Raw genomic sequence first — 23,815 nt, forward strand, 5'->3', positions numbered from 1 at the left:
AAACATTCCGATGAGAAAATCAATTTACTCATCTTGAACTAAATGAAACATATCAGAATCAAATCAAGAAACAAGTAATAATTATTTACATATTTCAATTCATAATAATTAAACGAATTATCATTTAATGAAAGAAAAATCGAATGATTATTCGAAAGTAAATGAAAATGAATGAAGTGTTCGAAATGTCCACCATTTTGTAAAATGCACTTAACTGTTCTGGAACCCATACTTCTTATACATTTGCTTATTTCGTCTTCTTGAATACCTTCCAATATATTCTCAATCTTCTCGCGAGAAATCACAATTGTTGGATTTGTCATTTGTTCCGTTGAAACAAATTACAGAATCGAACTTTATTTTGATATCATTACGATATAAGTTCTGCAAGGCTTGGTATTCAAATTTAAAATCATTGTATTCGCGTCTCTTGACTATTTTATTAGCAGCAGTTTTTGATAAATTGCATTCACTACAGATCCGACCCAAAGAAAATTGGATAAGGGTCAAAATCACCTGAAAATCAAAATTGAATGACATTGTATGATATAACGTTGAATTCAGCGTTAAAAGTTATTTCGAAAAGTGTCATAAAATATACAGGTCCGTATTGACAAAAATGAGGTTGAGGGTGGCCCAGAGAGCACGAAACGTTGGATACGAAATCTGATTACGTCAAATTGAGAACAATTTACTGTCGAATAAAAAATTCCTGTGACATTTTTTGATAATATTTGAAATAAAGTGGGAAAAAAAGAAAAATCAGAATGACAGAATCTACTTTTCTTATGATATCTCAATAACCGGCCCTGATAATCTCGATTTGTTTAAACTGTTTGATAATGCTTCTATGCATGCAACTTTTTCTCCATTTGACCGACCTTCTAACTCTTATGGTTCAAAAGTTACCAATACAATCCCATTGAAAAAGTGGCTACCCTGTATATATACAGGGTGAGTCTTTGACTTGTACATATATTTCAACCGAAGATTCCTGAGGTCAATAGAAACCCTTTTTTCATTTACCATTTTTTCCGATTCGGCCCGGTTAAAAAGATACAGGCTGTTGAAAATCGATAAAAAAATGTCATTTTCCGTTATATCTCGGAAATGGTTGTATAGAAAATAATGAATTTCGGGATATAGTTTTTCATGTATGTGATGAATCTTCTCCGTACACAAAATTTTATCCACATCTCCCCGTTTCTTCATTATGAACACTTCATCCCATAAAAATACCAGAAATTCAAAGAACCGAACTCTTAAAAGTAACTAGGACGTTCATTGAAGAATATTTAGCTAATTTGTAAAATAAAAGTATTCTTCATATTTTCTCGTATATTGAGCCGTTTTCGAGTAATATGTGTTTAAAAAAAAAAAAAAATCTGTGAAATTCAAAAAATTGGGTACTTTGGCTAATTGCAACTCTGATAGAAAAGACTCACAGAAATGAATATTTGCTACGTTGTCAGGTCAAAAACCATGGATTGAAACACTGAATTTGCATTGACAAGTGAGGAAACCAGCCGACTTAGTTTGAAAATAAAGTGATTTGAATAAGCTCACCCATTGAGAAAATTCAATTCCATGATCACGCAATCTTTGAACAATCCTTACGAAAGTTCTCTCATTTGGCTGTCTCCTATTTGGAAACAGCCTTCCATAAGCTTCTTTAGGTCTTCTCGCTATTTTTCCATTTGTGAAATAGCATTCCAACATATCTACCATCTCCTGGTTAGAATACATTCTGCTAATATCCACTAACACACTTAAAGAACTTCACAAACAAACACTTTACACTAAACAAACACCTTACACTAAACAAACTAAACACACTTAATAAGTTAAACGCACTTAGGTAACACTTAACAAACTAAATACACTTAATACTTATCGTTTACATTAAACAAAGCAACAGAAATCATGATACCATAAATTCGAATTTCAATTGTTTTCGGATCATTCTATGCGCATGACCGATCAACATAGAAGAATCTCGAATAATTTTTTAAACAAACCATCAAATTTATGAATTAATAAATTTATTTTATTATGAATTTCATCAAATGTAATAATTAATATCATCCGAAATGTTAAATCGAATTTTGTATAATAAAATAAGTCATAATAGGCTAGATTACCATATGTTATGAACGATTTGAACTATTGCGCATGGCCTCAGAGTTTATTACTCTATGCGCATGGCCAAACTGAAAATTTGAGAAATCTCGAAGAATTGTGGTTATGTTTGGCAAACAAATGGAAGAATTCGATATTTGATTCGAAAATATTTTATGTTTTAATAAGAAACAACATAGTTCGGCGTAAGTAAGTTACTAAGTTATGTAATATAAATAATATATTGAATAATTATTGTATTTTTTCAGATCTCCTAATAATTCATCGAATCATTCAGAAAAACACCATAATGAATTTAATTGGACGACGATTTTCCTTCGTGATTTATTTCGTGAAGATGATTGCCCACTAGATACAGAGAAGTTTCAGATTTCAGTTTAAAATGAATCTTGAACCCCTTCAAATTAAATCCAACCGGAAACAGTTTGCTGTGGGGTGTTCATGATTTCCATTTAATGAATGGAAAAGTAAATTGATTGATTGAAATAACCAAAAATCTACAATACAATGATTCTGTCGATAAATTCAACTACTTGAATAAGTGAAGCACTAGTTCTGTAATGAATATTTATTCAAACTTCATACTCATCGATGTACTGAAAAATAATTTCAAAGTCACTGATTTCACCATTATCTCAGATCCTATCCCTATCCTATTGTCTAGTACATGTACTGATCCAATCCATATGTTTCAGAATCAATAGCTATTGATATTTTAAGGCATATACATAGTTTGTAGTTACTGTCCTTGGTTTATAGATATTATAATAATATAATGAATACATCTGAGATCAGGAATCAGTGAGAATTAATTCGAATAATGGCAGGCCTAATTTAATAATTAATGCCTAAATATTGAAAGTTTTTTATTTCGCACAATCCATCTGAGGCTAAATGAATCTATGTAAGAAGTATAAGATTAAAAAATGTTAAACCTGGTTGTTTATAAATTAAATGAAAATAAAGACAATTAATTATTATGGTAGTTTGTACTTCAATTCCTGTTTTTTGATATGCATTTTTTTGTTTCAGTAATGAAAAATCTTTATTTCAAATTGCTTTGAATGTTGTATACCTACTGTGAGGAATATTTTTCTATTTTGATTTGAATACTGGATTTATAGTAAAAAAGTGGATTTGGCAATAATACATGATTTCAAGTCACTGTTAATCTTTCGATAAGTTTATCAAAAGCTTCAGTTTATTGAGTACTTTTGAAAAAAAGGTATACCTTACAAGAATTCAAAATTTATTTTACATGTAGTTGATATGTGAAAACAAAAAAAAAAGATTACATAATTGTTGGAAAGTTTCATAATATTTTCAGTTTATCTGTTTGATAACAAACAAGTAAATTTACTTGTACGTTGTACTTCCTTTTTTCTAGCCGAATACCATTTTACCATCTTCAGGAAAATAAAATTTTCGAAGATGTTGATTATAACATTGATAATATTAGGGAAAGACTAATTGCTTCTTTATTATCGAAAGTACTCGAGAGCATTTTTTGGAGTTACCTATTGGGTATCAAATTTTCAGACAGAATATTGGCATTGTGAACACTAAGAAGAAAAGGATTTCAAATATTTTCATGATAACAAATTACTGAGCTTTGGCACAGCCCTATAATATGATGATATTTCATTAAAGTTAATATTCTATTTTGAATTATTCTGATCGAAACTCATTTTCAAATGAATTTTCACAAACTAGGCTCCTTATAAAATAACACCAATCTAGATCTGAAATCCCATTAAAAACTGCTGCTACCAAACATTACTATAATCTTCTTCCAGTCTTCTGAGCTTTCATCGATACATAACAATACATCCTAAAATTTCATTTTTACGTGATTGAATACTTCTATCCATTTGCTATTCGATAATTTCATCCTTGAACATTTGATTGACATACTTTTAAGAGGATCAAAATTGTTTTAACGTGAAAATAAATAAAAAACTTCAGTGAGTTGAAAGAAGCAGAATATTCAATAGTGGGTATTTATATTGAATACCACCATTTCATTTTTAATACAAAAATCAAGATCAATAATGGAATATTGAAGATTCATGGAACTTATAAGCTTCTAGGATGAAAAATGAAAAAAATTCAATTCCTTCTGGAAATTATTTATTCCTCCTCATACTACTGTTATTTTCAACAAGATAAAATCGGAATTTTTCCATCACAAAATTACCTCTGTGTGATACAGAGGTGATTCCATCTTCCACATAAATCCATTCATGAAACTGCCTTTTCATTTTCGAGCTAAGTTATTGTGTAGGTACTTAGATAAAGTATTCTGGGTTCATTCAATCCAAAATGCAAGCGTTCTTACACTTCTTGCTACCTTAAAAATTCAAAACTTTTCTCACCGATTCCATGATAATAAGAATTCAAATTGAACACTGGTTTGAATACCACTTTTTTGCTGACCTCTAGGTAACAAAATATACTCAATTAGCCCAAATTTCTAGTAATGTACAAAACTTCAACCGTTTGTTGGGTTTCTTGAATTTTATTGACAAAACATAACATAACCTTTAAACATAACATTACCTCATAGACCTAATATCTAATATTATTATATTATTATATTATATATATATTAGGTCTATGCATTACCTACAGATGCGAGATGATTAGTATTCATAGGTACATAGATTTAGCTTATTCTGTAGGTTTTTTGTCATTATAGTGTTTTGTGATTGTAAACTTGGCAACGTGGGAAGTCCACAGATGATTATCATTTATGTTTATTTACCTTTATGAAAATGGAAGGTTATATGAATTGGTAACTCTAGTACGAAACATAGTGAAAAAGCGAAAATAAATGATTGGATATGAATATCAGATTTAATATGGGTGGTTGCAAGCTGAATTTTTTATTATTATCGAATATAAAATAGAAATCAAGAGAAAAATAATCAACATATTTATCTCCCATGAAATTGCTATAACTCATTTATTATATTGAAAATAATACTTCGGTCACCAAAGGGAATGGAAAAAGTGAGTTTATGCTTGTTTTGCTAATATAGTAACCCATTTCCAAAGTTCAAATGGTATAAATTTATGCTTGGGAAAACTTCAGTGGGCTGATTTCCAGGATCGGCATAGCTCATTATGAAAACTTAAAATGGCCATATCTTTTCAACCGAGCCGAATCGGAAAAAATGGTAAATGAAAAAAGTGTTTCTTTTGACCTCAAGAATCTACGGTTAAAATATATGTACAAGTCAAAGACTCACCCTGTATATATATAGTCACAGGTCAAAAAGTCGAAATCAAATTAAAGTTTCCTAGATTAAAAAAAGGTTAGTATTTTTTTTACACTTATTACTATTTCACATTATGAATCTGTTGTTTTTTTACTTGGATAGACTTTGGATATGAGAGTTTAAACTGGTAGAAATGTGCAACTTAACATAACATTTTATTAATCAGGTGGCCTTCCATTTATCTTTTACCGTTTTTTAGGAGCGATATCAACAAAATTGCCAGGTTGTCCGGCCTACTTAAGCAGACCAGATGTTCATATTAGAGCTTCCCCTTAATCCAAGCGATCTAAAGCAGAAAATCGAGATCTCGTAAAAGCCATTGCTGATAGTATCCAATCATGTTCATCATATAATTCAGCCGTGTCATTTGCAACTTTAGATGAGGCTTTTACAAAAGTGTCTGCTCCGAAAGGTTGGATAAAAGCTAAAGGAGAAAAAAACCTGTATTTTTTAAATTGGGCGAGTCATCAGAAATTCCATTTGTGAAAATAAAAGTGTATGTGTCTGAAGACTTCAACGTTAATGTACTATTTAATGATATTAAGGCCAAAAAATTGGAATGTGATGATGTGGACTCAATGTTTCCAGTGCGTTTTACAGACATAATCCAAGATCCAAGATATGAACAAAGTGATGAACATTTCTTACAATACATAAAGAACAAGTTTTATTTATTAAATAGTGATGACAAAATTGTTTCATTAATGGTAGATGAAATACATATAAACCCTAATTTGGACTATAAGGGAGGAAATATTGATGGGTGCTCGAACAATTCTACAGAACGTGCAACAAGTGCTCATACTTTCATGTTGAACAGTGTTCGTTCAAAATACACTGATTCGGCTCATATCTTGCCTGTTCATAGAATTAAAGGTGAGGATCTGTATACGATCTTTAAAAAAGTGATTGTGGGACTAGAGAAAATTGAGTTTAAAGTTATTTTTGTGGTAAAAGATAACAATTCACTTAACAAAAAAGCGATGTCTTTTTTTGTCTACCCACCACAAATAATGATTGCATATGCCAATCCTGTAGACACAAGCAGAACATTGTTTTATGTAATTGACTCAGTACATACTCTGAAAAATGTAGAAACAATCAATAATAAACGTGATCAAATTTTTGATTTCTCAGACTTCTTTAGCAACAGAATGAGAGTAGCTGCATTTGGTGCATTGAAAGAAATGCATGAAAATGGTTAATTGATCAAATATGGATATACTTTATCATTAAAAGCTCTGACTATCTGAAGATAGTCAAGATGGCGTCAAGTGACGATGAGCATAGTAAAAACGAGAGTATTAAAAGCAACAAAAGTAATAGTTTAATAGAAAATTATTATAAATGTTGTGTTAAAAAAAACGTGCACTATACAAGTATGTATAAATTGTGAAGGTATTTTTCACGGTTCCTGCGTGAAAAAAAAAATATTGAAGTTCTAAGTAAACGTCATATAGAATGCTGCGATAAGATTCCTGACAAACAGAAGAAAATGAATATAGAAGAAATATTGGAACTCAAAATTGAATATGTAAGTTACTTGCTGAATGCCAGGAAAAGAACGAAGTATAAAAAGAAAACAATTCACTTTCAAAAGAAAAGTAAGTTACTTGATGAATGCCAGGAGAACGAAGTATTAAAAGAAAACAATTCACTTTCAAAAGAAAATAATAGGTTATTATCATTACAATTGAACTCCATAAATAAAAAACGTGAAACAAAAAATATATCAGAATATGCAAACATTGTGAATAGTGAATGTCAAAATGATATAAATAATAAAATAGTTCCAAAAATTGTAGTCCAAACATCTGGCAGAAGTAGCGAGAGATCTAACAAACATAACCTAAGCGTTGACCAGCGAACCCAACTTGCGAATAAACAAACAACTCGCAACCCTACGCATAGACAAGATGTACCTATGGATGTAGAGATTAAGGATGATAACAACAAGGCAGAAAAAGGAGATGATTTCATACAAGTACGAAGAAAAAAATGTCATAAAAGACTGGGCACTGCAACTGTGTCAGAATAAGTAATAAAAACAGGGTTTTCAGGAGCGGAGAGGAAAGTATGGCTCAATATACAGGGTGTTTCCTAAACATGCGGCAAAAATTCAGGGGGTTGTTCCTTGGACTATTTTAAGCATGTTTTGTCCTTGGATGATTTTTGAAAAACCTCTTTGTTTCGAAGATACAGGGCGAACAACATTTTTCATATTTTTAAAATTAATAATAGTTTAAATAAAAATGCGTACCGCACTGTGTTTACTAAGTAGGTACAATTTATTTTTAAATTTGTTTAACAACATTCCAATTACTAAAAACGGCCAGTTTTTTGACTAAAAATTGATAAGTGCAGATGGTAAAGGAATACAGATTAAACACGGTTTTCATTTGAATTCGTTTTGTGATGTATTATTATTATTATTTGTTTTTGAAAGGGTTCGGCAGTCAATGAGGAGAAGATTGGATGCTTGTATGCTGGCTAGAGGTGGTCATTTTCAACAGTTTTTGTAGGTTGAGTTGAATTTTCATGTAATTTTTCATAATAAAATGTTATTATCTGAAATTTTGTTTCCCCTATATCTTCGAAACAAATAGGTTTTTCAAAAATCATCAAAGGACAAAATATTCTTAGAATAGTCCAAGGAACAACCCCCTGAATTTTTGCCGCATGTTTAGGAAACACCCTGTATACAGAGTTTACAATCATGTAACTACTGACATGATTGAAAGTTACATAAAAACCCAAAGGGGATTCGAAAATGAAAAAATAACAGTTACTGAGATACAAACAAAACCAAACCAACTGAAAAGTTTCTGTGTTACAGCACCATTAACCAGAAAAGATAATTTATACGAACCATCATTCTGGCCACCTAATGTAGGAATCAGATGATTCAATTTGGATATATATAAAAGAAATAATGGAGGGCATGTTTAAGTTCAATAAATGACGACTGCAAGAGACCACATAAATATGAAGTAATAATTAAACCAATAATTTCAAAAATGAGTTTAATCCATCAAAATGTCCAATCTATCGGTAATACCATCAATAAATTAGAATATGGGCTTCAGAATCATAAGGATTGCATGATATAATGTTTAACTGAACATTGGAAATCTAAAGAACAACTTATTATTTTACCGATAAAAGATTTCAATATCATAGGAAGTTTCTGCAGAACAGAGGGTAGCCATGGAGGGTCAGCAGTTTATCTACATAAATCAATTAAAGGAAAAACAAGAAAAGAACTTCAAAAATTCTCGCAATGTGGGGATATTGAATGTGCAGCAATGGAATTTTATGGAAAGAACACAAGTGTGATAGTTCTCACAATATATAGGCCACCTAATGGGGATATGAAAACTTTCTTCTACAAATTGGAAAACATTCTGGACAAAATTCATCAAGAAAATAAGCTTATCATTATTGTGGGTGATTTTATTATAGAACTGTTGCAAACGAACAAAGATAGATCGGAATTTATGAACCTTATGGAATCATTCAACCTCAATCCAACTGTTAATGAACCTACAAGAATTACAAATAGATCAAGCTCTTCAATAGATAACATCTTTACAAACATTATAAAATGGGAAAGTCTTGTCTTCGATTTACATTTATCAGATCACCAAGCACAAAAATTAACCTTCCACCTAGATAGCAATAGAAATAATAATATCTCTAATCGATGATTTTTTGAACAAAAAGAGAAGGAAGAATTTCTGAAAAAATTATTCAATCAGGATTGGAATCCTGTGAAAGAGATTGATGAAAACAATGTAAACCAGCAGTGGGATACTTTCATATCTATGTTTGGAAATATATTCAACAAAAGTAAAACTATGTGGCAAATATGTAAGGAAATCACAGGTTGCTTTAGAGAAGTGAAGGATTGTCAAGTAGAAGGAACACCAGAGGAGGTTAGTGATAAATTTAATGAGCATTTCAACAACATAGTCACCACCCTAATGAATAATTTACCCATAACATCTACAGATTTTTCACGCATGGAAACCGTTAATAAATCCTTTTATCTAAAACCTACAACATCTACAGAAATTGAAGACCTAGGCAAGTCAATAAAAAACAAATTTAGCAGGGGAGAAGACGAAATTCCCATAATTATAATTAAGTTAGCATTACCAGCTGTCAGTGAAATAATGTCTGTCATCGTCAACAACTCCTTCAAATATGGCATCTTTCCCGAATCACTGAAACTCGCAACGATAAAACCATTATTTAAGGAAGGAAAACCAGAAGATATTAACTACAGACCCATAAGTTTATTACCAGGATTTTCAAGAATTTTTGAAATGCTGATGTCATCGAGGCTGATGAATTTTTTGTTGAGAATGAACTATTTACTGACGCCCAACATGGTTACCTTCAAGGACGCTCAACTCGAACAGCAATTTTTTGGTTCGTGCAATACATAATACAACAACTAATAAAATGGCATTGGGTAAATTTTTAGATTTGTCCAAAGCATATGATTCAATAGATACAATATATCTCTTACAAAAACTTGAATATTATGGTGTAAGAGGAAATGCAAACATATGGTTGAAATCATTTGTAACAAACAGGAAACAGAGAGTAACTATCACTCAAAATAATGTAACTGCCAAGTCTAAAATATTAACTCGCGCCACAGGAATTGACCAAGAAAGTACACTCGGAGGTATTTTGTTCTTAATATATCTTAATGAACTAGGAGTATTATTGTTTAAAAAATCAAGAATTTGTTGTTTATTATGTTGATGATACCAGTTTATTAGTAAGTGATGTAAATTTCGAAGAACTAATAAGGAAAGCTGGTCAATTATTTCGTAAGTCAAAAGCATGGTTTGACCAAAATAAATTAATATTGAATGAAAGAAAATCAAAAGCTTTTCTATTTGATACAAGCAGATCAGGAAGTTGGCCAGGGTACAGTTTTCAGCTATCAGATTGTGTAAAATTTCTGGAAGTACACATTGACCAATTTCTTAATTGGCGTCAACACACTGAGTTCCTGTCAATCAAATTAAGTAAAATATGTTTTGCATTGAGATCCATCACTAGATACTTGAATGAAAGAAAAATAATTTATTTTGGGAATTTTGAAGCAAATTTCAATTATGGAATAATATTTTGGGAAAATTTAAATAAAATATTTTTGATACAAAAGAGGGCTTTCCGCATAGTTTTTAAGTTAAATTTTAGGGAATCTTGTAGGGGAAAATTTAGGAGTAAGAATATTTTCACAGTCTTTGGTCTCTATTTGTTCGAATGTTTGTTGTTTCTGCACAAAAATAAGAACAATTTTACAGAAGAGAATTTAAATATATATAACACAAGATCTTTAGACCTAAACTTTCCTGCACATAGGTTAACATTAACAGAGAAATTTCCATCTTACATGAGTATAAGAGCTTTCAATAAGTTGCCTAATCAAATTAAGTGTATAGCAGATTACAAATCATTCAGGAATAGAATCAAAAATTTATTAGTAATTTTAGAGCCATATAGTCAGGCAGAATATTTCGAAGGGGCGGTTAATATAATAATTAGAAACCTATGATCTCAAACCGCGAGCCAACGCGCGGTTACTACGGGCAAGCTCTAGAACAGCGCTCTACGCGCGGTCCATAAAAACGCGCGGAGGCATGTGTACGCTTCGAAGAAAATTCATGTACTTGTAAACGCGCGTTGTCAAACCGCGCGTAGACCGCTCGTCATGTGAACGGGCTCTTACTCTCTTCTAATTGGTTCCCTGATTGATGATACATATTTTCGATGTCTACAAAATTTCCTTCAACTTTAAGTGGTTCATCAACAATATCCTCAGGATTATCTCCTTTCAACTTTTTCAAGATGAACACATTATGTAGAATACATCCTGATATCACGAGGAGACAAATTAGATATAGTCTGGCAGTCTCCAATAATTTCAATCGACGAAATTGCTTTTTTCTCTTCACAAAACACATTCAAAAATTCTTCGATATCAGTTCCGTTATCGTCAAATCAAGTACGCAGCTATTGCTCCGTGGTCACGTGACCTATCAACCGTTTACACCTTACACCGCACGCTCCGCACCGGTGGGCATATACCGAACGCAGTTGATTTAATAGTAGGGATGGGCAATAAATATCGATATATCGAAATATCGATATTTTTCCCCTAACATATTTCGATAGTGTCAGAAAATATCGATACAATAAATATCGATAGTTTTCTGTCCCTTGCCCATCCCTATTTAATAGCTGTTATTAGTTCAGTTTGACAGACCGTTAGCACGTGGTGATCATATATACACTAGTTGATTTGTCTATGGTGGTGACTCTTTTATGCAGTGATGTCACCATAATACCGAGACAGAATGGAGCGCTTCAGCGGGAATTTTGAAAACTTTTTTTATTTACGTATTTTTTATTGGTACTTTCTATATTTTTCCATAAAAATATTATTTCGTGTATTTATAGGGTCTATCTACAAATTAAAAGCAATTTCAAAATATAGGCAACATCCCTATTACGCTTATACATTGAAACATTGTTAAATTTTGATTTTTGAGAATTGGTGATTTTTTTCGATGGAACAAAAAGAGCTACAGATTCCAAAGCTGTACATTGATTTGTAAGGAAAGTTTGCAAACTAACGAATGATGGAATGTCCGTTGAACACTCCTGTAATTCATATCGCTTGATTGTGGCTTTGTCCAATTTTTGAATGAGGAGATGAAATGAAATAAAATCTCACTGATCAGTAGGAACCCCTAAATTTTTCAATATGGACAAATTTTCTGAAAATACTTCTAGAGTCCGACTAAGTCCTGATGCTGACTCACTTTGTAGTTTAGAAAGATTATAAATTTCCTTCCAAGAAGTATTAGCCAAAAGTCGTTCATTTGGATACCTGTTAGTTAAAGTTCGAAAAGCATTTTCATGATTTTGAGCGGTCAAAGGAAATCCATAAGTTCTTACAAGACTCTCAGCATCGTTAACTGGATTTTCAGAAGTTGCGAAAAGTACGATAACAGCGTTATTTAAATTCTGAATTTTATCATAAATTAAATCTATCTTCTCGTATCTCAACTGAAATCTTACCGTGACAATCTTTATCAGTAACAGCACTCTTAGCTAAGACTAAAATGTCTTCAAGATCATCAATGAATACTTGTCGACGAACTTTATTTTGCTTTATTGCATAATTTAATCTTTTGGCGCCCCTGCTGATCAGTAACAATAACAACATGACCTCCTTCATAAAACGCCCCCCCCCTACACACCAAAAAACATCACCTGCTCCGATGATAGTACAGAACTTTCTACTTCCGATGAAGAATCTTGTAATCGTGCTCAAAAAAATTAAATTCTAGTGAATAAAGAACATTGAAATATTTTAATGTACAGGGTATTATGCAATAAGTGTCCGATATTTTACAGGACGATTCCTCAGTCATTTATAAGGTGAAATTCCATAAAAGCATGGATCCGTAAGGTCTTCATTTTTGAAATACAGGGTATTAAAAATTTACCTTTATTTCATTTTTATTTTTTAACGAATAATTACCATAACAATAATAATAACAATGGTAAAAATATTATCTTTGACATGACTGCACAAAAAAAAAACATTGGAATGAACTAATTGATGCTTTTATTTTCAAAAAGTTCGCGAATTAATGACAAGATTGGATGTATCGATAAATTTAAATCAAAATATCTCGAAAACGGCTACTTGTAGCGACTTTTGACAAGCATACCTTTTTCACGTAAATATTATGAAAAAATCGATTTTTTTTCTAGAAAATGTGATACATACATGCACGACAAAGTTGTGATTTCCCAAAGGAGACAAAGGCCTATAGGTGACGGCCCCTACAATTAAGGGCCAAACTAAGATCAAATTTGAATTTTCTATATTGAGAGATTCCCAAATACCAATTTTCGTCCAAATATCAACATTACTTTGAAAATCATTTACGGAAAACCAAAATGAAAGTAAATTTTCAACACCCTCTATTTCAAAAATAAAGGCCTTGCGGACCCATGCTTATACACTGAGAAAAATCCATATTTTTTTATTGATAAAGCACTTATTTGGAGAGAAGCGCATCTCCTTGAAGAATCTGTCCTTTGATTTGAATTTCTTTTCAAACATAAAATCTGTGTTACTATGGGCTTATTGAACGCCGATCAGCACATCTGTACTGAATTTCGGGTTTAGATCGTTTGTACCTGCTTAGTTATTAGTGATGTTGGCAGAACAGTGGTTAGAGTAAACAGATACAATCAAAATGATTAGGGTGCAAACCCGGATACCCTCAATATGAACTCGAAAAAATTACCTAGATTGGCAAACGGTTCTTCTCAGACCCTAACAATCGGATAATAGAAACAACCAAAATAATTATCTAAGAAATATGTTAACCATTACTGAATTGAAATATTATTGATATTCAGCATGGATACATATTACATTATTATAAATAAGGTTTATTAATTATTACTCAATGATATATTAACCTCAACTATATTTATTTCCTTCAAATGGATATTTCTTCAGCATTATTAATAAAAGTTATGCGTAAATAAATGAAGTGTAATAATAAATGATGATTATTGGTGGGATTTCAAATAAATTATTTATTTCCATGAAACTAATATTTGTTTGTCCATATATCCAATAAATGATTTATTAACTATAATGCATTTTCGATAATATCAAATGAACACTTCTCTCAGTGTATGAACTTTTCACCTTATAAATAACTGAGGAATCGTCCTGTAAAATATCGTACACTTTTCACATTACACCCTGTATAATATTGTACCGGGGTTTTTTTAAAGGTTTTTTAATTGAATATAACAGCTACTTACACTATAGGTATCTTGATTTATTCCTGGATTTTTTCGACGCCGATGACCAGTGCGTGAGTAATATACTAGTGGAATAAATTAAAGGATCAAACTAAAATCCGAAATTTTTAGCGGTTTTTCAAATGGCTGTATTTTCGATAACAATGGTCGTATCTCAATTTGAAAAAAAGCTTTTTGAAGCTTGAAGTTTATAGTTTAGAGATCTCATGATGAAAAAATTTTTCAAGCAACGTGTACCGGTTCATGAATTCTCTACAAGAAGTAGCTATGGTATTTTCGGAAAAAATTCGTTTTCTACATTAATTTGAAAAGTTGATAAAAAAGGGCTTTTGGAGGCTTTTTGGATAATCAAGCGCTGAATTGAAAATATCAGAAAAACCATCAATGTTGAGTGTGCGTTTTACAGTTCAATATCACCACAAAAATCCCAGAGAATTTCAATTCAATCCACGGAGCGGTATATTTGTTTCATTCGATCGAATTTTCAAAAAATTAAAGGATCACGATTTTCGATTCAAATGTTCATAATCTACAACAAAATGAAGAAATTAAATTTTTAAGTTTTTTCATCTGCATTTTTATCAATAACAAAACAGAACAATAACAGAATTTATGGAATGAATTTTTTGAAAATTAAAAAAAATTTTTTTTTTCTTTTTCAATTTTTTTTTATTGACTCCAAATAAATCAATTTAACATGTCATTTTCATTTCTAATGCGATACCGTAATTTCATTCCAAGATCTTGAAAATAGAAATCAAATTAAATTCGAAATAAAGTTGATATACCCAAGGGAATTTTGAAATCGATCTACTCGCTTTTCAGAAATTGCATATCTCAACTTTTCATCTCAAAACGAATTTCCAAAATTTGAAATTTTTTTTTGATTTCCTAACATGGTTATAATGCGTGGTTCTTTCATTTTTTAAAAATTCAATCGAATGAAACAAAAAAAAAAACCGCTCCATGGATTGAATTGAAATTCTCTGGGATTTTTGTGGTGATATTGAACTGTAAAACGCACACTCAACATTGATGGTTTTTTTGATATTTTCAATTCAGCGCTTGGTTATCCAAAAAGCCTCCAGAAGCCTTTTTTTATCAACTTTTCAAATTAATGTTGAGAACGAAGAAAATTTTTTTCCGAAAATACTATAGCTACTTCTAGTAGAGAATTCATTCAAGATTCCAAAACATCTCCTAAATTTTCTGTGCAAACATTGATTGGTGAGATATTAATGGTTAAAGACAAAAAGTTCCTTTTCAATTCAAAGTTCGATATTTCAGAGAGACATGCTCGTATCGAAATTTTGAAAAAAGGATATTGAAGCTGAATGAACAAGTTATCTCATCCATATAGTGGTTGAGTTGGAAAAAAAATTTCCAAGTCTGTAGGCCAAAAATAAAAACTGAAAAAATTTTGCAGAAATTTTAGACACTGTATTCATAAGGGTTGAGAGATACACGTTGCTTGAAAAATTTTGTCATCATGAGATCTATAAACTTTAAGCTTCAAAAAGCTTCTTCTCAAATTGAGATAAGACCATTGTTGTGGAAAATACAGTCATTTGAAAAAACGCTTAAAATTTCGAATTTTATTTTGATCCTTTAATTTATTCCCCTAGTATATATGATTTTCTCATTCACAAGGCACGGCTTATCACAATACAAGATACAAAGGGCGGTAGGGCATGTAAAGCTTAGAAAACTAAATGGAATTAAAAACATGTGAAAATATTTAGCATTTAACAGTTCGACTAGTTTCGAATGCAAAATCGTAGGAATTTTCCATATATGTTGAATGTGTAAACAATTGCCGCGCCGCCCCTCGAAGAGAGGCGCCTGAAACAGTCGCTTCGCTGTTTCACCCCTAAAGCCGGCCCTGATTATAAGCTCTATCACAACCATATTTACGTAAATTTTTCTTAATCATTGTTATGTATTTCTGCCACTATTTCAAGAGAATTTTACTCACCAATAATAATTTTGAAAAGTTGATCAATTCTTTGTTTAGTATATAAATATTTGAGACCATACTTCAAATGGTTTTTGAGGTCGTCAAGAATTTTATGCTCTGGGAAATCTTCATTTAGGATGTAAATTTTGTCCAACCACTTGAAAACTACTTCTTCAAGCCACTGAAATAAACAAATTTCAGTCAAATCATTTTTATCTATCAGGAGGATTGACGATTTTGGAAAAGAATTAAAAAAAGTATCAATGGAAATATTTCAATTTTGGAAGTAGCTTAATACCCGACCTCTTTTTTGGGGATTTTGAAAACTACTACTAACTGTAAAAATCCGATATAATCAGTAATTTAAAAAGATTTAGGAATTCGATCATATGGTCATGTTTCAAACAATTTTTTTATAGAAGACTTATCTAACAGGTTACTTGAATAATAATGAATAAGTAATATAAACGATCTCAATAACAGAGAGACTAATGCACATAAGTCAAAAAAGTAACGAAAAGCATTATGTTTGGTGTGTTACTAAAAATATGTCAAGTTTTGTTCTTTAGTGCATTTAAATATGAGTTTTAATCAATGAATGAGTCACACAAAATAATGTATCTTGGTATTGATAACATTTTTCAGCGATTTAGATTTATGTGCGTTAGTCTGCCGATCCGAGATTCATACTTTTAAACAACATACCGTCTCCAAAGTTTGAAGATAAGATTGTCTGATATCTCCTTCACAAATCGCTTTAATATGTGTAGCGATGTATTCAGACATATCTGCTAGTAGAAAAGGATGTATTATATTTTGCAGAACATGCATTTCTGAAAGTTTTCTAAAAAAAATACACATTTAGTTAAAAATGGAAAAGAGATTTGGAATAAATAATAAAAATTAAAGTTTATTTTATCATTGAAAATTCAATTCAATAAATTATATAACATACCTGAAAATCAAAGAAACAAAATTCAACGTTAATTATTCAATCAACATTCAAATTATTCCTTCAATTTAAATTTCAGTTTCTTTTATTTCTGTCAATTTGACATGTAATGTGATTTGATCACATATGAAATAACAGTCTCCTTATTGTTTTATATGTGATCAAATCACATTACATGTCAAATTGACAGAAATAGAAAAAATAAAATATTTTTTCGCTGTAGACATGTAAAAAAAAATTTTGTTGCATTTTTAAAAAAAAAATTTCAGACATTCATAGAAAAATGAGATGATGCAAAAAATGAAATTCAATTTGACAACCGAGGAATAAAATTTCAAAATCAAAAAATTCAGTATGATTGAGTAGGAACTGGACCTATATCTAGCAAAGCACAAACCAATACATTTCAGTCAATCAAACCCAATAAAGACGACAAAAAATTGTGGTTGTTCATCTCAAAGGCCAAGGAATCAGTGAGGAAACAAGACATAGTGCACTACATAGCAGAAATAGCCAATATAAGCAGTAACACTATTAATGTCAAAACGCTGGAAAAAAAAATGAAGGATAAATTCAAAAGCTACATGGTAGGTGTACCAACAAGTCTTTTGGAAAAAAATTATGAAAATGAATTATGGCCTATCGGAATAGCATTCTCTCGCTTCGATTTAAAACGTGGTCAACATTTTTTAGAGAACAAAAGCAATGTAGTCCGGGCACCATAAAAGCTGATATACTTAACGTAAACAAAAATGATAAGCTAGTAAATTGTTCAATTTTCCATCAGAATGTGTGTTTATTAGGCAATTCAGTCAACCTATTAGAGCAGGTTATTATTGAAAATAAACATATAAAAATAGCATGCATCAGCGAACACTGGAAATCAGAAAGTCAACATAAAAATTTCGGAATAAAAAAATTTCACCATAAAAGCATACTTCTGCAGAGATGAAAGAGAACATGGGGGAGTTGTGATTTATGTGAGGAATGATATGGAAGCTACAGAAAAGAAAGATAACTACAAAATGTCTAAGAAGGGAATCTGCGAATTTGCAGGTGTAGAATTCAAAGGGAATGGGAAAAAACATCTTTGCATGGTGATATATAACAACAGAACCACTGAAACAATGTTAGAAGAACTAGATAAACTTTTAAAGAAAAAGGAAAACCAATATGACATCATTACTGGAGACCTAAACATCAATATGTTACAAAACTCCAAAGAAAAAAATAGAAGTAGAGAATCTCTTCAGTTGTTACGGTATCAAACAGACAGTATTCAAACCTACAAGAATGACATCACATAGCTCAACCACCATAGATGGTATTTTCACAAATATTGACATACCGTTCAATTAAAAGTCTGGGAAACTGACATATCGGACCACCTACCACAGCAACTCACCTTTGCAGAAATACAAAAAAACCTCAATTCACATGGAAAAGATAATTTAATAATAAGAACATTACAAAATTTAAATCAGCCCTACAAGAACAAGACTGGTCAAAACTTTACGATGATGACAATGATATATATGAGACCTTCAATATATTCCACAATATCTATCTAGAACATATGTATGAAGCATTTCCGCTCAAAAAATTTCCTAAAAGGAAAAAGAAAATGAAAATAGAGGATAGCCCTGAAATCTCAGAAATGAAGAACAAGTTAGATATACTGTTGGTCTTAAGTGGTCAAAACCCTAACTACAAATGTGCTTACAAGAATCTAAGAAAACAATATGAAAACAAACTAGAGGCCAATAAAACAAGCCTCTATGAAGAAAAAATCGCAACATCTGACAATAAAAACAAAGCCCTTTGGTCAATAGTGAGATCAATTAAGAATTCAAACTCAGAAAAGGACTTTCCTATCAATGACAACCCTGTACACACAGCAAACAAGCTAAATGAATACTTTATAAATAAGGCCCCAAGTCCCACAGAACATCTTCAACAAAAAACAAAACAAGCTCAGAACTAAATAGATCAATGCAACCGAACAAGTTAGAGATATTGTGAACAGCTTAAGAAATAAACAAACACAGGGAGTAGACGAAATCTCGAACACCTTAATCAAACAAACAATCGATGAAATATAGAACCTTTAAAATATATTTTGAACAAATCATTCAAGAAGGGTATCTTTCCTAACAAACTCAAGATAGCAGTGGTGAAGCCGATACTCAAGCAAGGAGACCCATTTGATTTTAACAATTACCGACCAATAAGCATTCTACCATCGTTCTCGAAAGTTTTTGAAATTGCCTTTTGCAGACAACTTGTAGGTTTTATATTGATGAATGATTCTAGTTAAAGTCCCCTTTCACAGAAAGGATGAACTTTATGACACTGCATTTTTGCCTCGAAATGTGAGTATAAAAAGATTAAATTTCAAAGTTTACAGGAAGAACTGCATATCAATTTCAGCACTGCATAATCCATCAAAATATGCAAAGCTTGAGCAACTCAGTATATAGTAATAAGGATCGACTGCAACTTTTATTACAATCTCAAAAAAAACTGTGATATAGTTTGTTTAACAGAGCACTGAAAGTCTGAAGATGAACTAGATTCTAATATCCTCAATATGAAACTGATATCATACTTTTGTAGAGAGAAAGGCAAGCATGGGGGAGCAGCCATCTATATCAAACAAGGAATTAAGTGAAAGAAACGCGATGATATCAATGCTCTAGCCATTTTTAAGGAGTTTGAATGTGCTGCGGTTGAATGTCATATTGGAGAGGAGATACTTTTGGTAATAACAGTATATAAACCCAGCTCGTCCAACAATTTTAATCTATTTTTTGAACGGTTGGAACAAGTTTTAAGGTATATTTTTGCTGAGAATAAGACACTCATGATTGTGAGAGACTTCAATATTAATCTATTCCAGATGGAAGAGAATAGTCATAGGAATGAGTTTCTTTCAATTCTGAGGTCATTTGATTTGAAACCAACCATAATGGAAGCTGCAAGAAGTAACTCCTCAATATCAAAGCTGTATTGATATTTTCACTAATATGCTTGATTACAGAACAGAATGTATCAATACCAACATATCTGATCACAAAGCTCAGAAATTGACTTTTGGAATTGCAGAAAGTAATGAAGTGAAGTCTTCTCGCCAGAGGTTTTTTGGAGCTGATTCTGTTGAGAGCTTCAGAAGACGGATTGAATGTGAAAGATGAGAAAGTGTATATGCAGTTGAGAAATGTAATGTGGGTGATCAATGGGGAAAGTTTATGGAAGGATTCCGTCTTATCTTCGATGAATATTTTCCACCTAAGTTATTGCGTTCAGTAAACAGATGTAGATCCTTTTATAATGACAAAGATTTGGATATATGCAAGAAGAAACTAGTCCTATTATTAACACTAAAACAACACAATCAGGAATTTAATGAACAATACAAACTTAAGAAACAGAAATATGACAACTTACTTATGAAAGCAAAATCTAAGTTTTATGAAAAGAAATTAGTGAATTCTGATAATAAACAGAAAACAATGTGGTCTATATGCAATGAATTAAGAGGCTCAACTAAAAATAGAAGAGATTTTCCCAAGGATGGTGATCTATTTGAATTGGCAAGTGAGTACAATAAGTATATGCTGGAACTGGCTCCGAAGCTGTTGGAAACTATTCAGAAGATGAACTTAGATTTTAATATGCCGGATAATGACAGGTCTCTATTTCTCCAACCAAGCACCAAAGAGGAGATTTCAAATATCATTAATGTGTTAAAAAATGGGCATTCATGTGGAGAGGACGAGGTCCCAATGAGCGTAATCAAACCCTGTAAGGAGGAGTTGAAGGTGATACTGTCTTATGTTATAAATAACTCACTCAAATTTGGTATATTTCCTAAGCAATTGAAACTAGCATTAGTCCACCCCATTCATAAAAAAGGTGACGAAGAATCATTTGAGAATAACCGTCCCATTAGCATTTCCCCACTGGCGCTTTATCTGAAATTCGAGGTCCCTATATTTTGAAATTTTTTTGACCTCCTTTTGACGCAGGTTGTTGTTATTGGGTATTGCTACGTCGACGAGTAATGCTGTCTTTTGATGTTTATCGACTAGTAATATATCTGGTCAATTGTGAGGCACTGTTTTATCAGTCAAAACTGTACAGGGTGGGCAAATAAGCGAGGTAAGCGGCTATATCTCAGGAACCACTCATCGTAGAGACTTGCGGTAAAAAATTTTACCACTGAAGTAAACAAAAGAAAACACTGGAAATTGTTTTGAAGTTCATACCTCCACCGCTAGGGGGCGTAATAGCTATCGTCGAGTACAAAAATGCATTTTACTCGAAAAATTTTCATATTAAGTTGGAAAAAAAATATCACCACTGTAAACCTTGGAAAATTCTCTATCTGTTTGAATTGTCACTTTCGATTTTGCGAGATCAAATAAGGGTGGGGGAAAGATAGAAATCTGACTGATTGAAATGTCTGTAACTTCAGTTTGGCTCAACATTTTTGAGCAAATTAGATCTTATTTGAGAGACAACATCTTGTTGATTAAGGAAAAAATATACTCATGATGAATTTGATTCAGCTGCTTCCTATAGGGAGCGCTAAGTCAGAAGTTCATTGTTTTGTTCATTTTTCTCTGAAATTTCAAATGTAATGATAGGATTTTTTTAACAGAAACAAAAATTTCATTAAATTTGCATGAAAAAACCTGAAGGTGGCAAAGCGATAATTTCAAGCGTTCTGAAGTTATGGCCGAAAGAAGATATTCTTCAACTGATGCACTGCGAAAAACCTAATTGAGTCCTCAAGTTCTAACAGAAACAGAAATCCCATCAAATTTGTATGAAAAAACCAAAAGGTCGCAAAGCGATAGCTTCAGGGGTTCTGTAGTTATGGACGAAAAAAGATATTCTTCAACTGATGCACTGAAAAACTAAATTGTGTCTTCTTTCGGCCATAACTCCAGAACGCCTGAAGCTATCGCTTTGCGACCTTTTGGTTTTTTCATACAAATTTGATGGGATTTCTGTTTCTGTTAGAACTTGAGGACTCAATTAGGTTTTTCGCAGTGCATCAGTTGAAGAATATCTTCTTTCGGCCATAACTTCAGAACGCCTGAAATTATCGCTTTGCGATAATGAAATTTTTGTTTCTGTTAAGAAAATCCTATCATTACATTTGAAATTTCAGAAAAAAAAGAACAAAACGATGAACTTCTGACTTAGCGCTCCCTATCGGAAGCAGCTGAATCAAATTCATCATGAGTATATTTTTTCCTCAATCGACAAGATGTTGTCTCTCAAATAAGATCTAATTTACACAAAAATGTTGAGCCAAACTGAAGTTACAGACATTTCAATCAGTCAGATTTCTATCTTTCCCCCACCCTTATTTGAAGTCGCAAAATCGAAAGTGACAATTCAAACAGATAGAGAATTTTCCAAGGTTTACAGTGATGATATTTTTTTTCCAACTTAATATGAAAATTTTTCGAGTAAAATGCATTTTTCTACTCGACGATAGCTATTACGCCCCCTAGCGGTAGAGGTATGAACTTCAAAACAATTTCCAGTGTTTTTTTTTTGTTTACTTTAGTGGTAAAATTTTCTACCGCAAGTCTCTACGATGAGTGGATCCTGAGATATAGCCGCTTACCTCGCTTATTTGCCCACCCTGTACAATCCCAGTACAGCTTATAGCGTCGTTTTCCAGGATGGTCTACGGTCGGTACTCATAATATGGCATTTTTTCAGAATTAATTAATTTTAATATGGTTAGTAGTTAGGGATAAGTCTGTTCTAGATCAAAAACCGAGGTGGTGGAAACTGTTTTACCATTCGCCATCTTGTGGTGGAACTGATAAAAAAGTCTGAGTGGGATTCGAACCCTCGGGCGTCGGATTGGGATCCAAGGCTTTAACAACTAAGCTATAGGGAGAGATACAGTAAAGTAGTAAATTAGTGGTACAGTGTTCTTCGAAGCGATATATTTGAGATTTGAACGGGTTACGTTGTTGAAAGATTGGATTTATCCGCAGTGGATTTCTGTAATTTTCCATACTAATTAGTTCATAATGTTAATAGTTGAGCGTGTTTTATTTGAATTGAGTGTGTGGCTTAACGCATTACCATTTATAGGGACTGGGCCATTATATTTGCAATGATTGAATGTACTGGGGGGTGTCTCATGATAATCAAGGAATTTTGGCATTCAATGTGATATGAAAAAGCAAATTACACTTTTTAACTAGGTAGCTTTTCGCTGTGGGATTCAGGAAAATATTTTAGGATTCAGACAAAGCCAAATTGTCTGAAAGCGATTTTGTTGAAGGAATTTTTTTCATGTCAACAACAACAAGCATGTGAGACATATCGTTTTGAGGTGGGGTGTTTTTGAATGGAAGAATTGGTTTGGTTATTGAAAAATAATATCAGAGGAAGATGATTTTTTATTGACACAACGTTATGTTATCTAAGTCGTTCAATAATTTATTCTTATAGAAGTACATACATTCTAAAATTGCATAACTCTGAACACATGGATTAATTCTACAGAAAGCATTTATATAATCTTCAACAGAATTTTGTTTGCTGGAGTTCTGTGATGTTAATCCT

General features: G+C 31.8%; 1 protein-coding gene and 1 long non-coding RNA gene across 4 annotated transcripts in view; one reads left to right on the forward strand and one right to left on the reverse strand.

Moving 5' to 3' along the window:
* LOC123672384 (anaphase-promoting complex subunit 2) overlaps positions 1-23,815 on the reverse strand; it is a 58,039-nt gene that overhangs the window by 15,439 nt on the left and 18,785 nt on the right. The window contains exons 1-3 of one of the 2 annotated variants that reach the window (XM_045606485.1): positions 17,216-17,317; positions 16,966-17,104; positions 16,279-16,441 (exon numbers count right to left, since the gene is read on the reverse strand). In XM_045606485.1, coding sequence (XP_045462441.1) covers positions 16,279-16,441; positions 16,966-17,091 — 289 coding nt within the window. In that variant the 5' untranslated portion in view covers positions 17,092-17,104; positions 17,216-17,317. Of the gene's footprint in view, positions 1-16,278; positions 16,442-16,965; positions 17,105-17,215; positions 17,318-23,815 lie in introns of those variants that run through there. The other variant, XM_045606484.1, reaches the window with a different exon arrangement.
* LOC123672441 lies at positions 19,447-20,388 on the forward strand. 2 transcript variants are annotated; one of them, XR_006746301.1, is made up of 4 exons: positions 19,447-19,584; positions 19,829-20,047; positions 20,112-20,196; positions 20,253-20,388. It is a non-coding gene; the product is annotated as an uncharacterized LOC123672441 (long non-coding RNA). The 2 variants fall into 2 exon arrangements; XR_006746300.1 differs by having other exon boundaries at positions 19,561-20,047.

Source organism: Harmonia axyridis, chromosome 2, assembly GCF_914767665.1.
Source record: "Harmonia axyridis chromosome 2, icHarAxyr1.1, whole genome shotgun sequence".
NCBI lineage: Eukaryota > Metazoa > Arthropoda > Insecta > Coleoptera > Coccinellidae > Harmonia > Harmonia axyridis.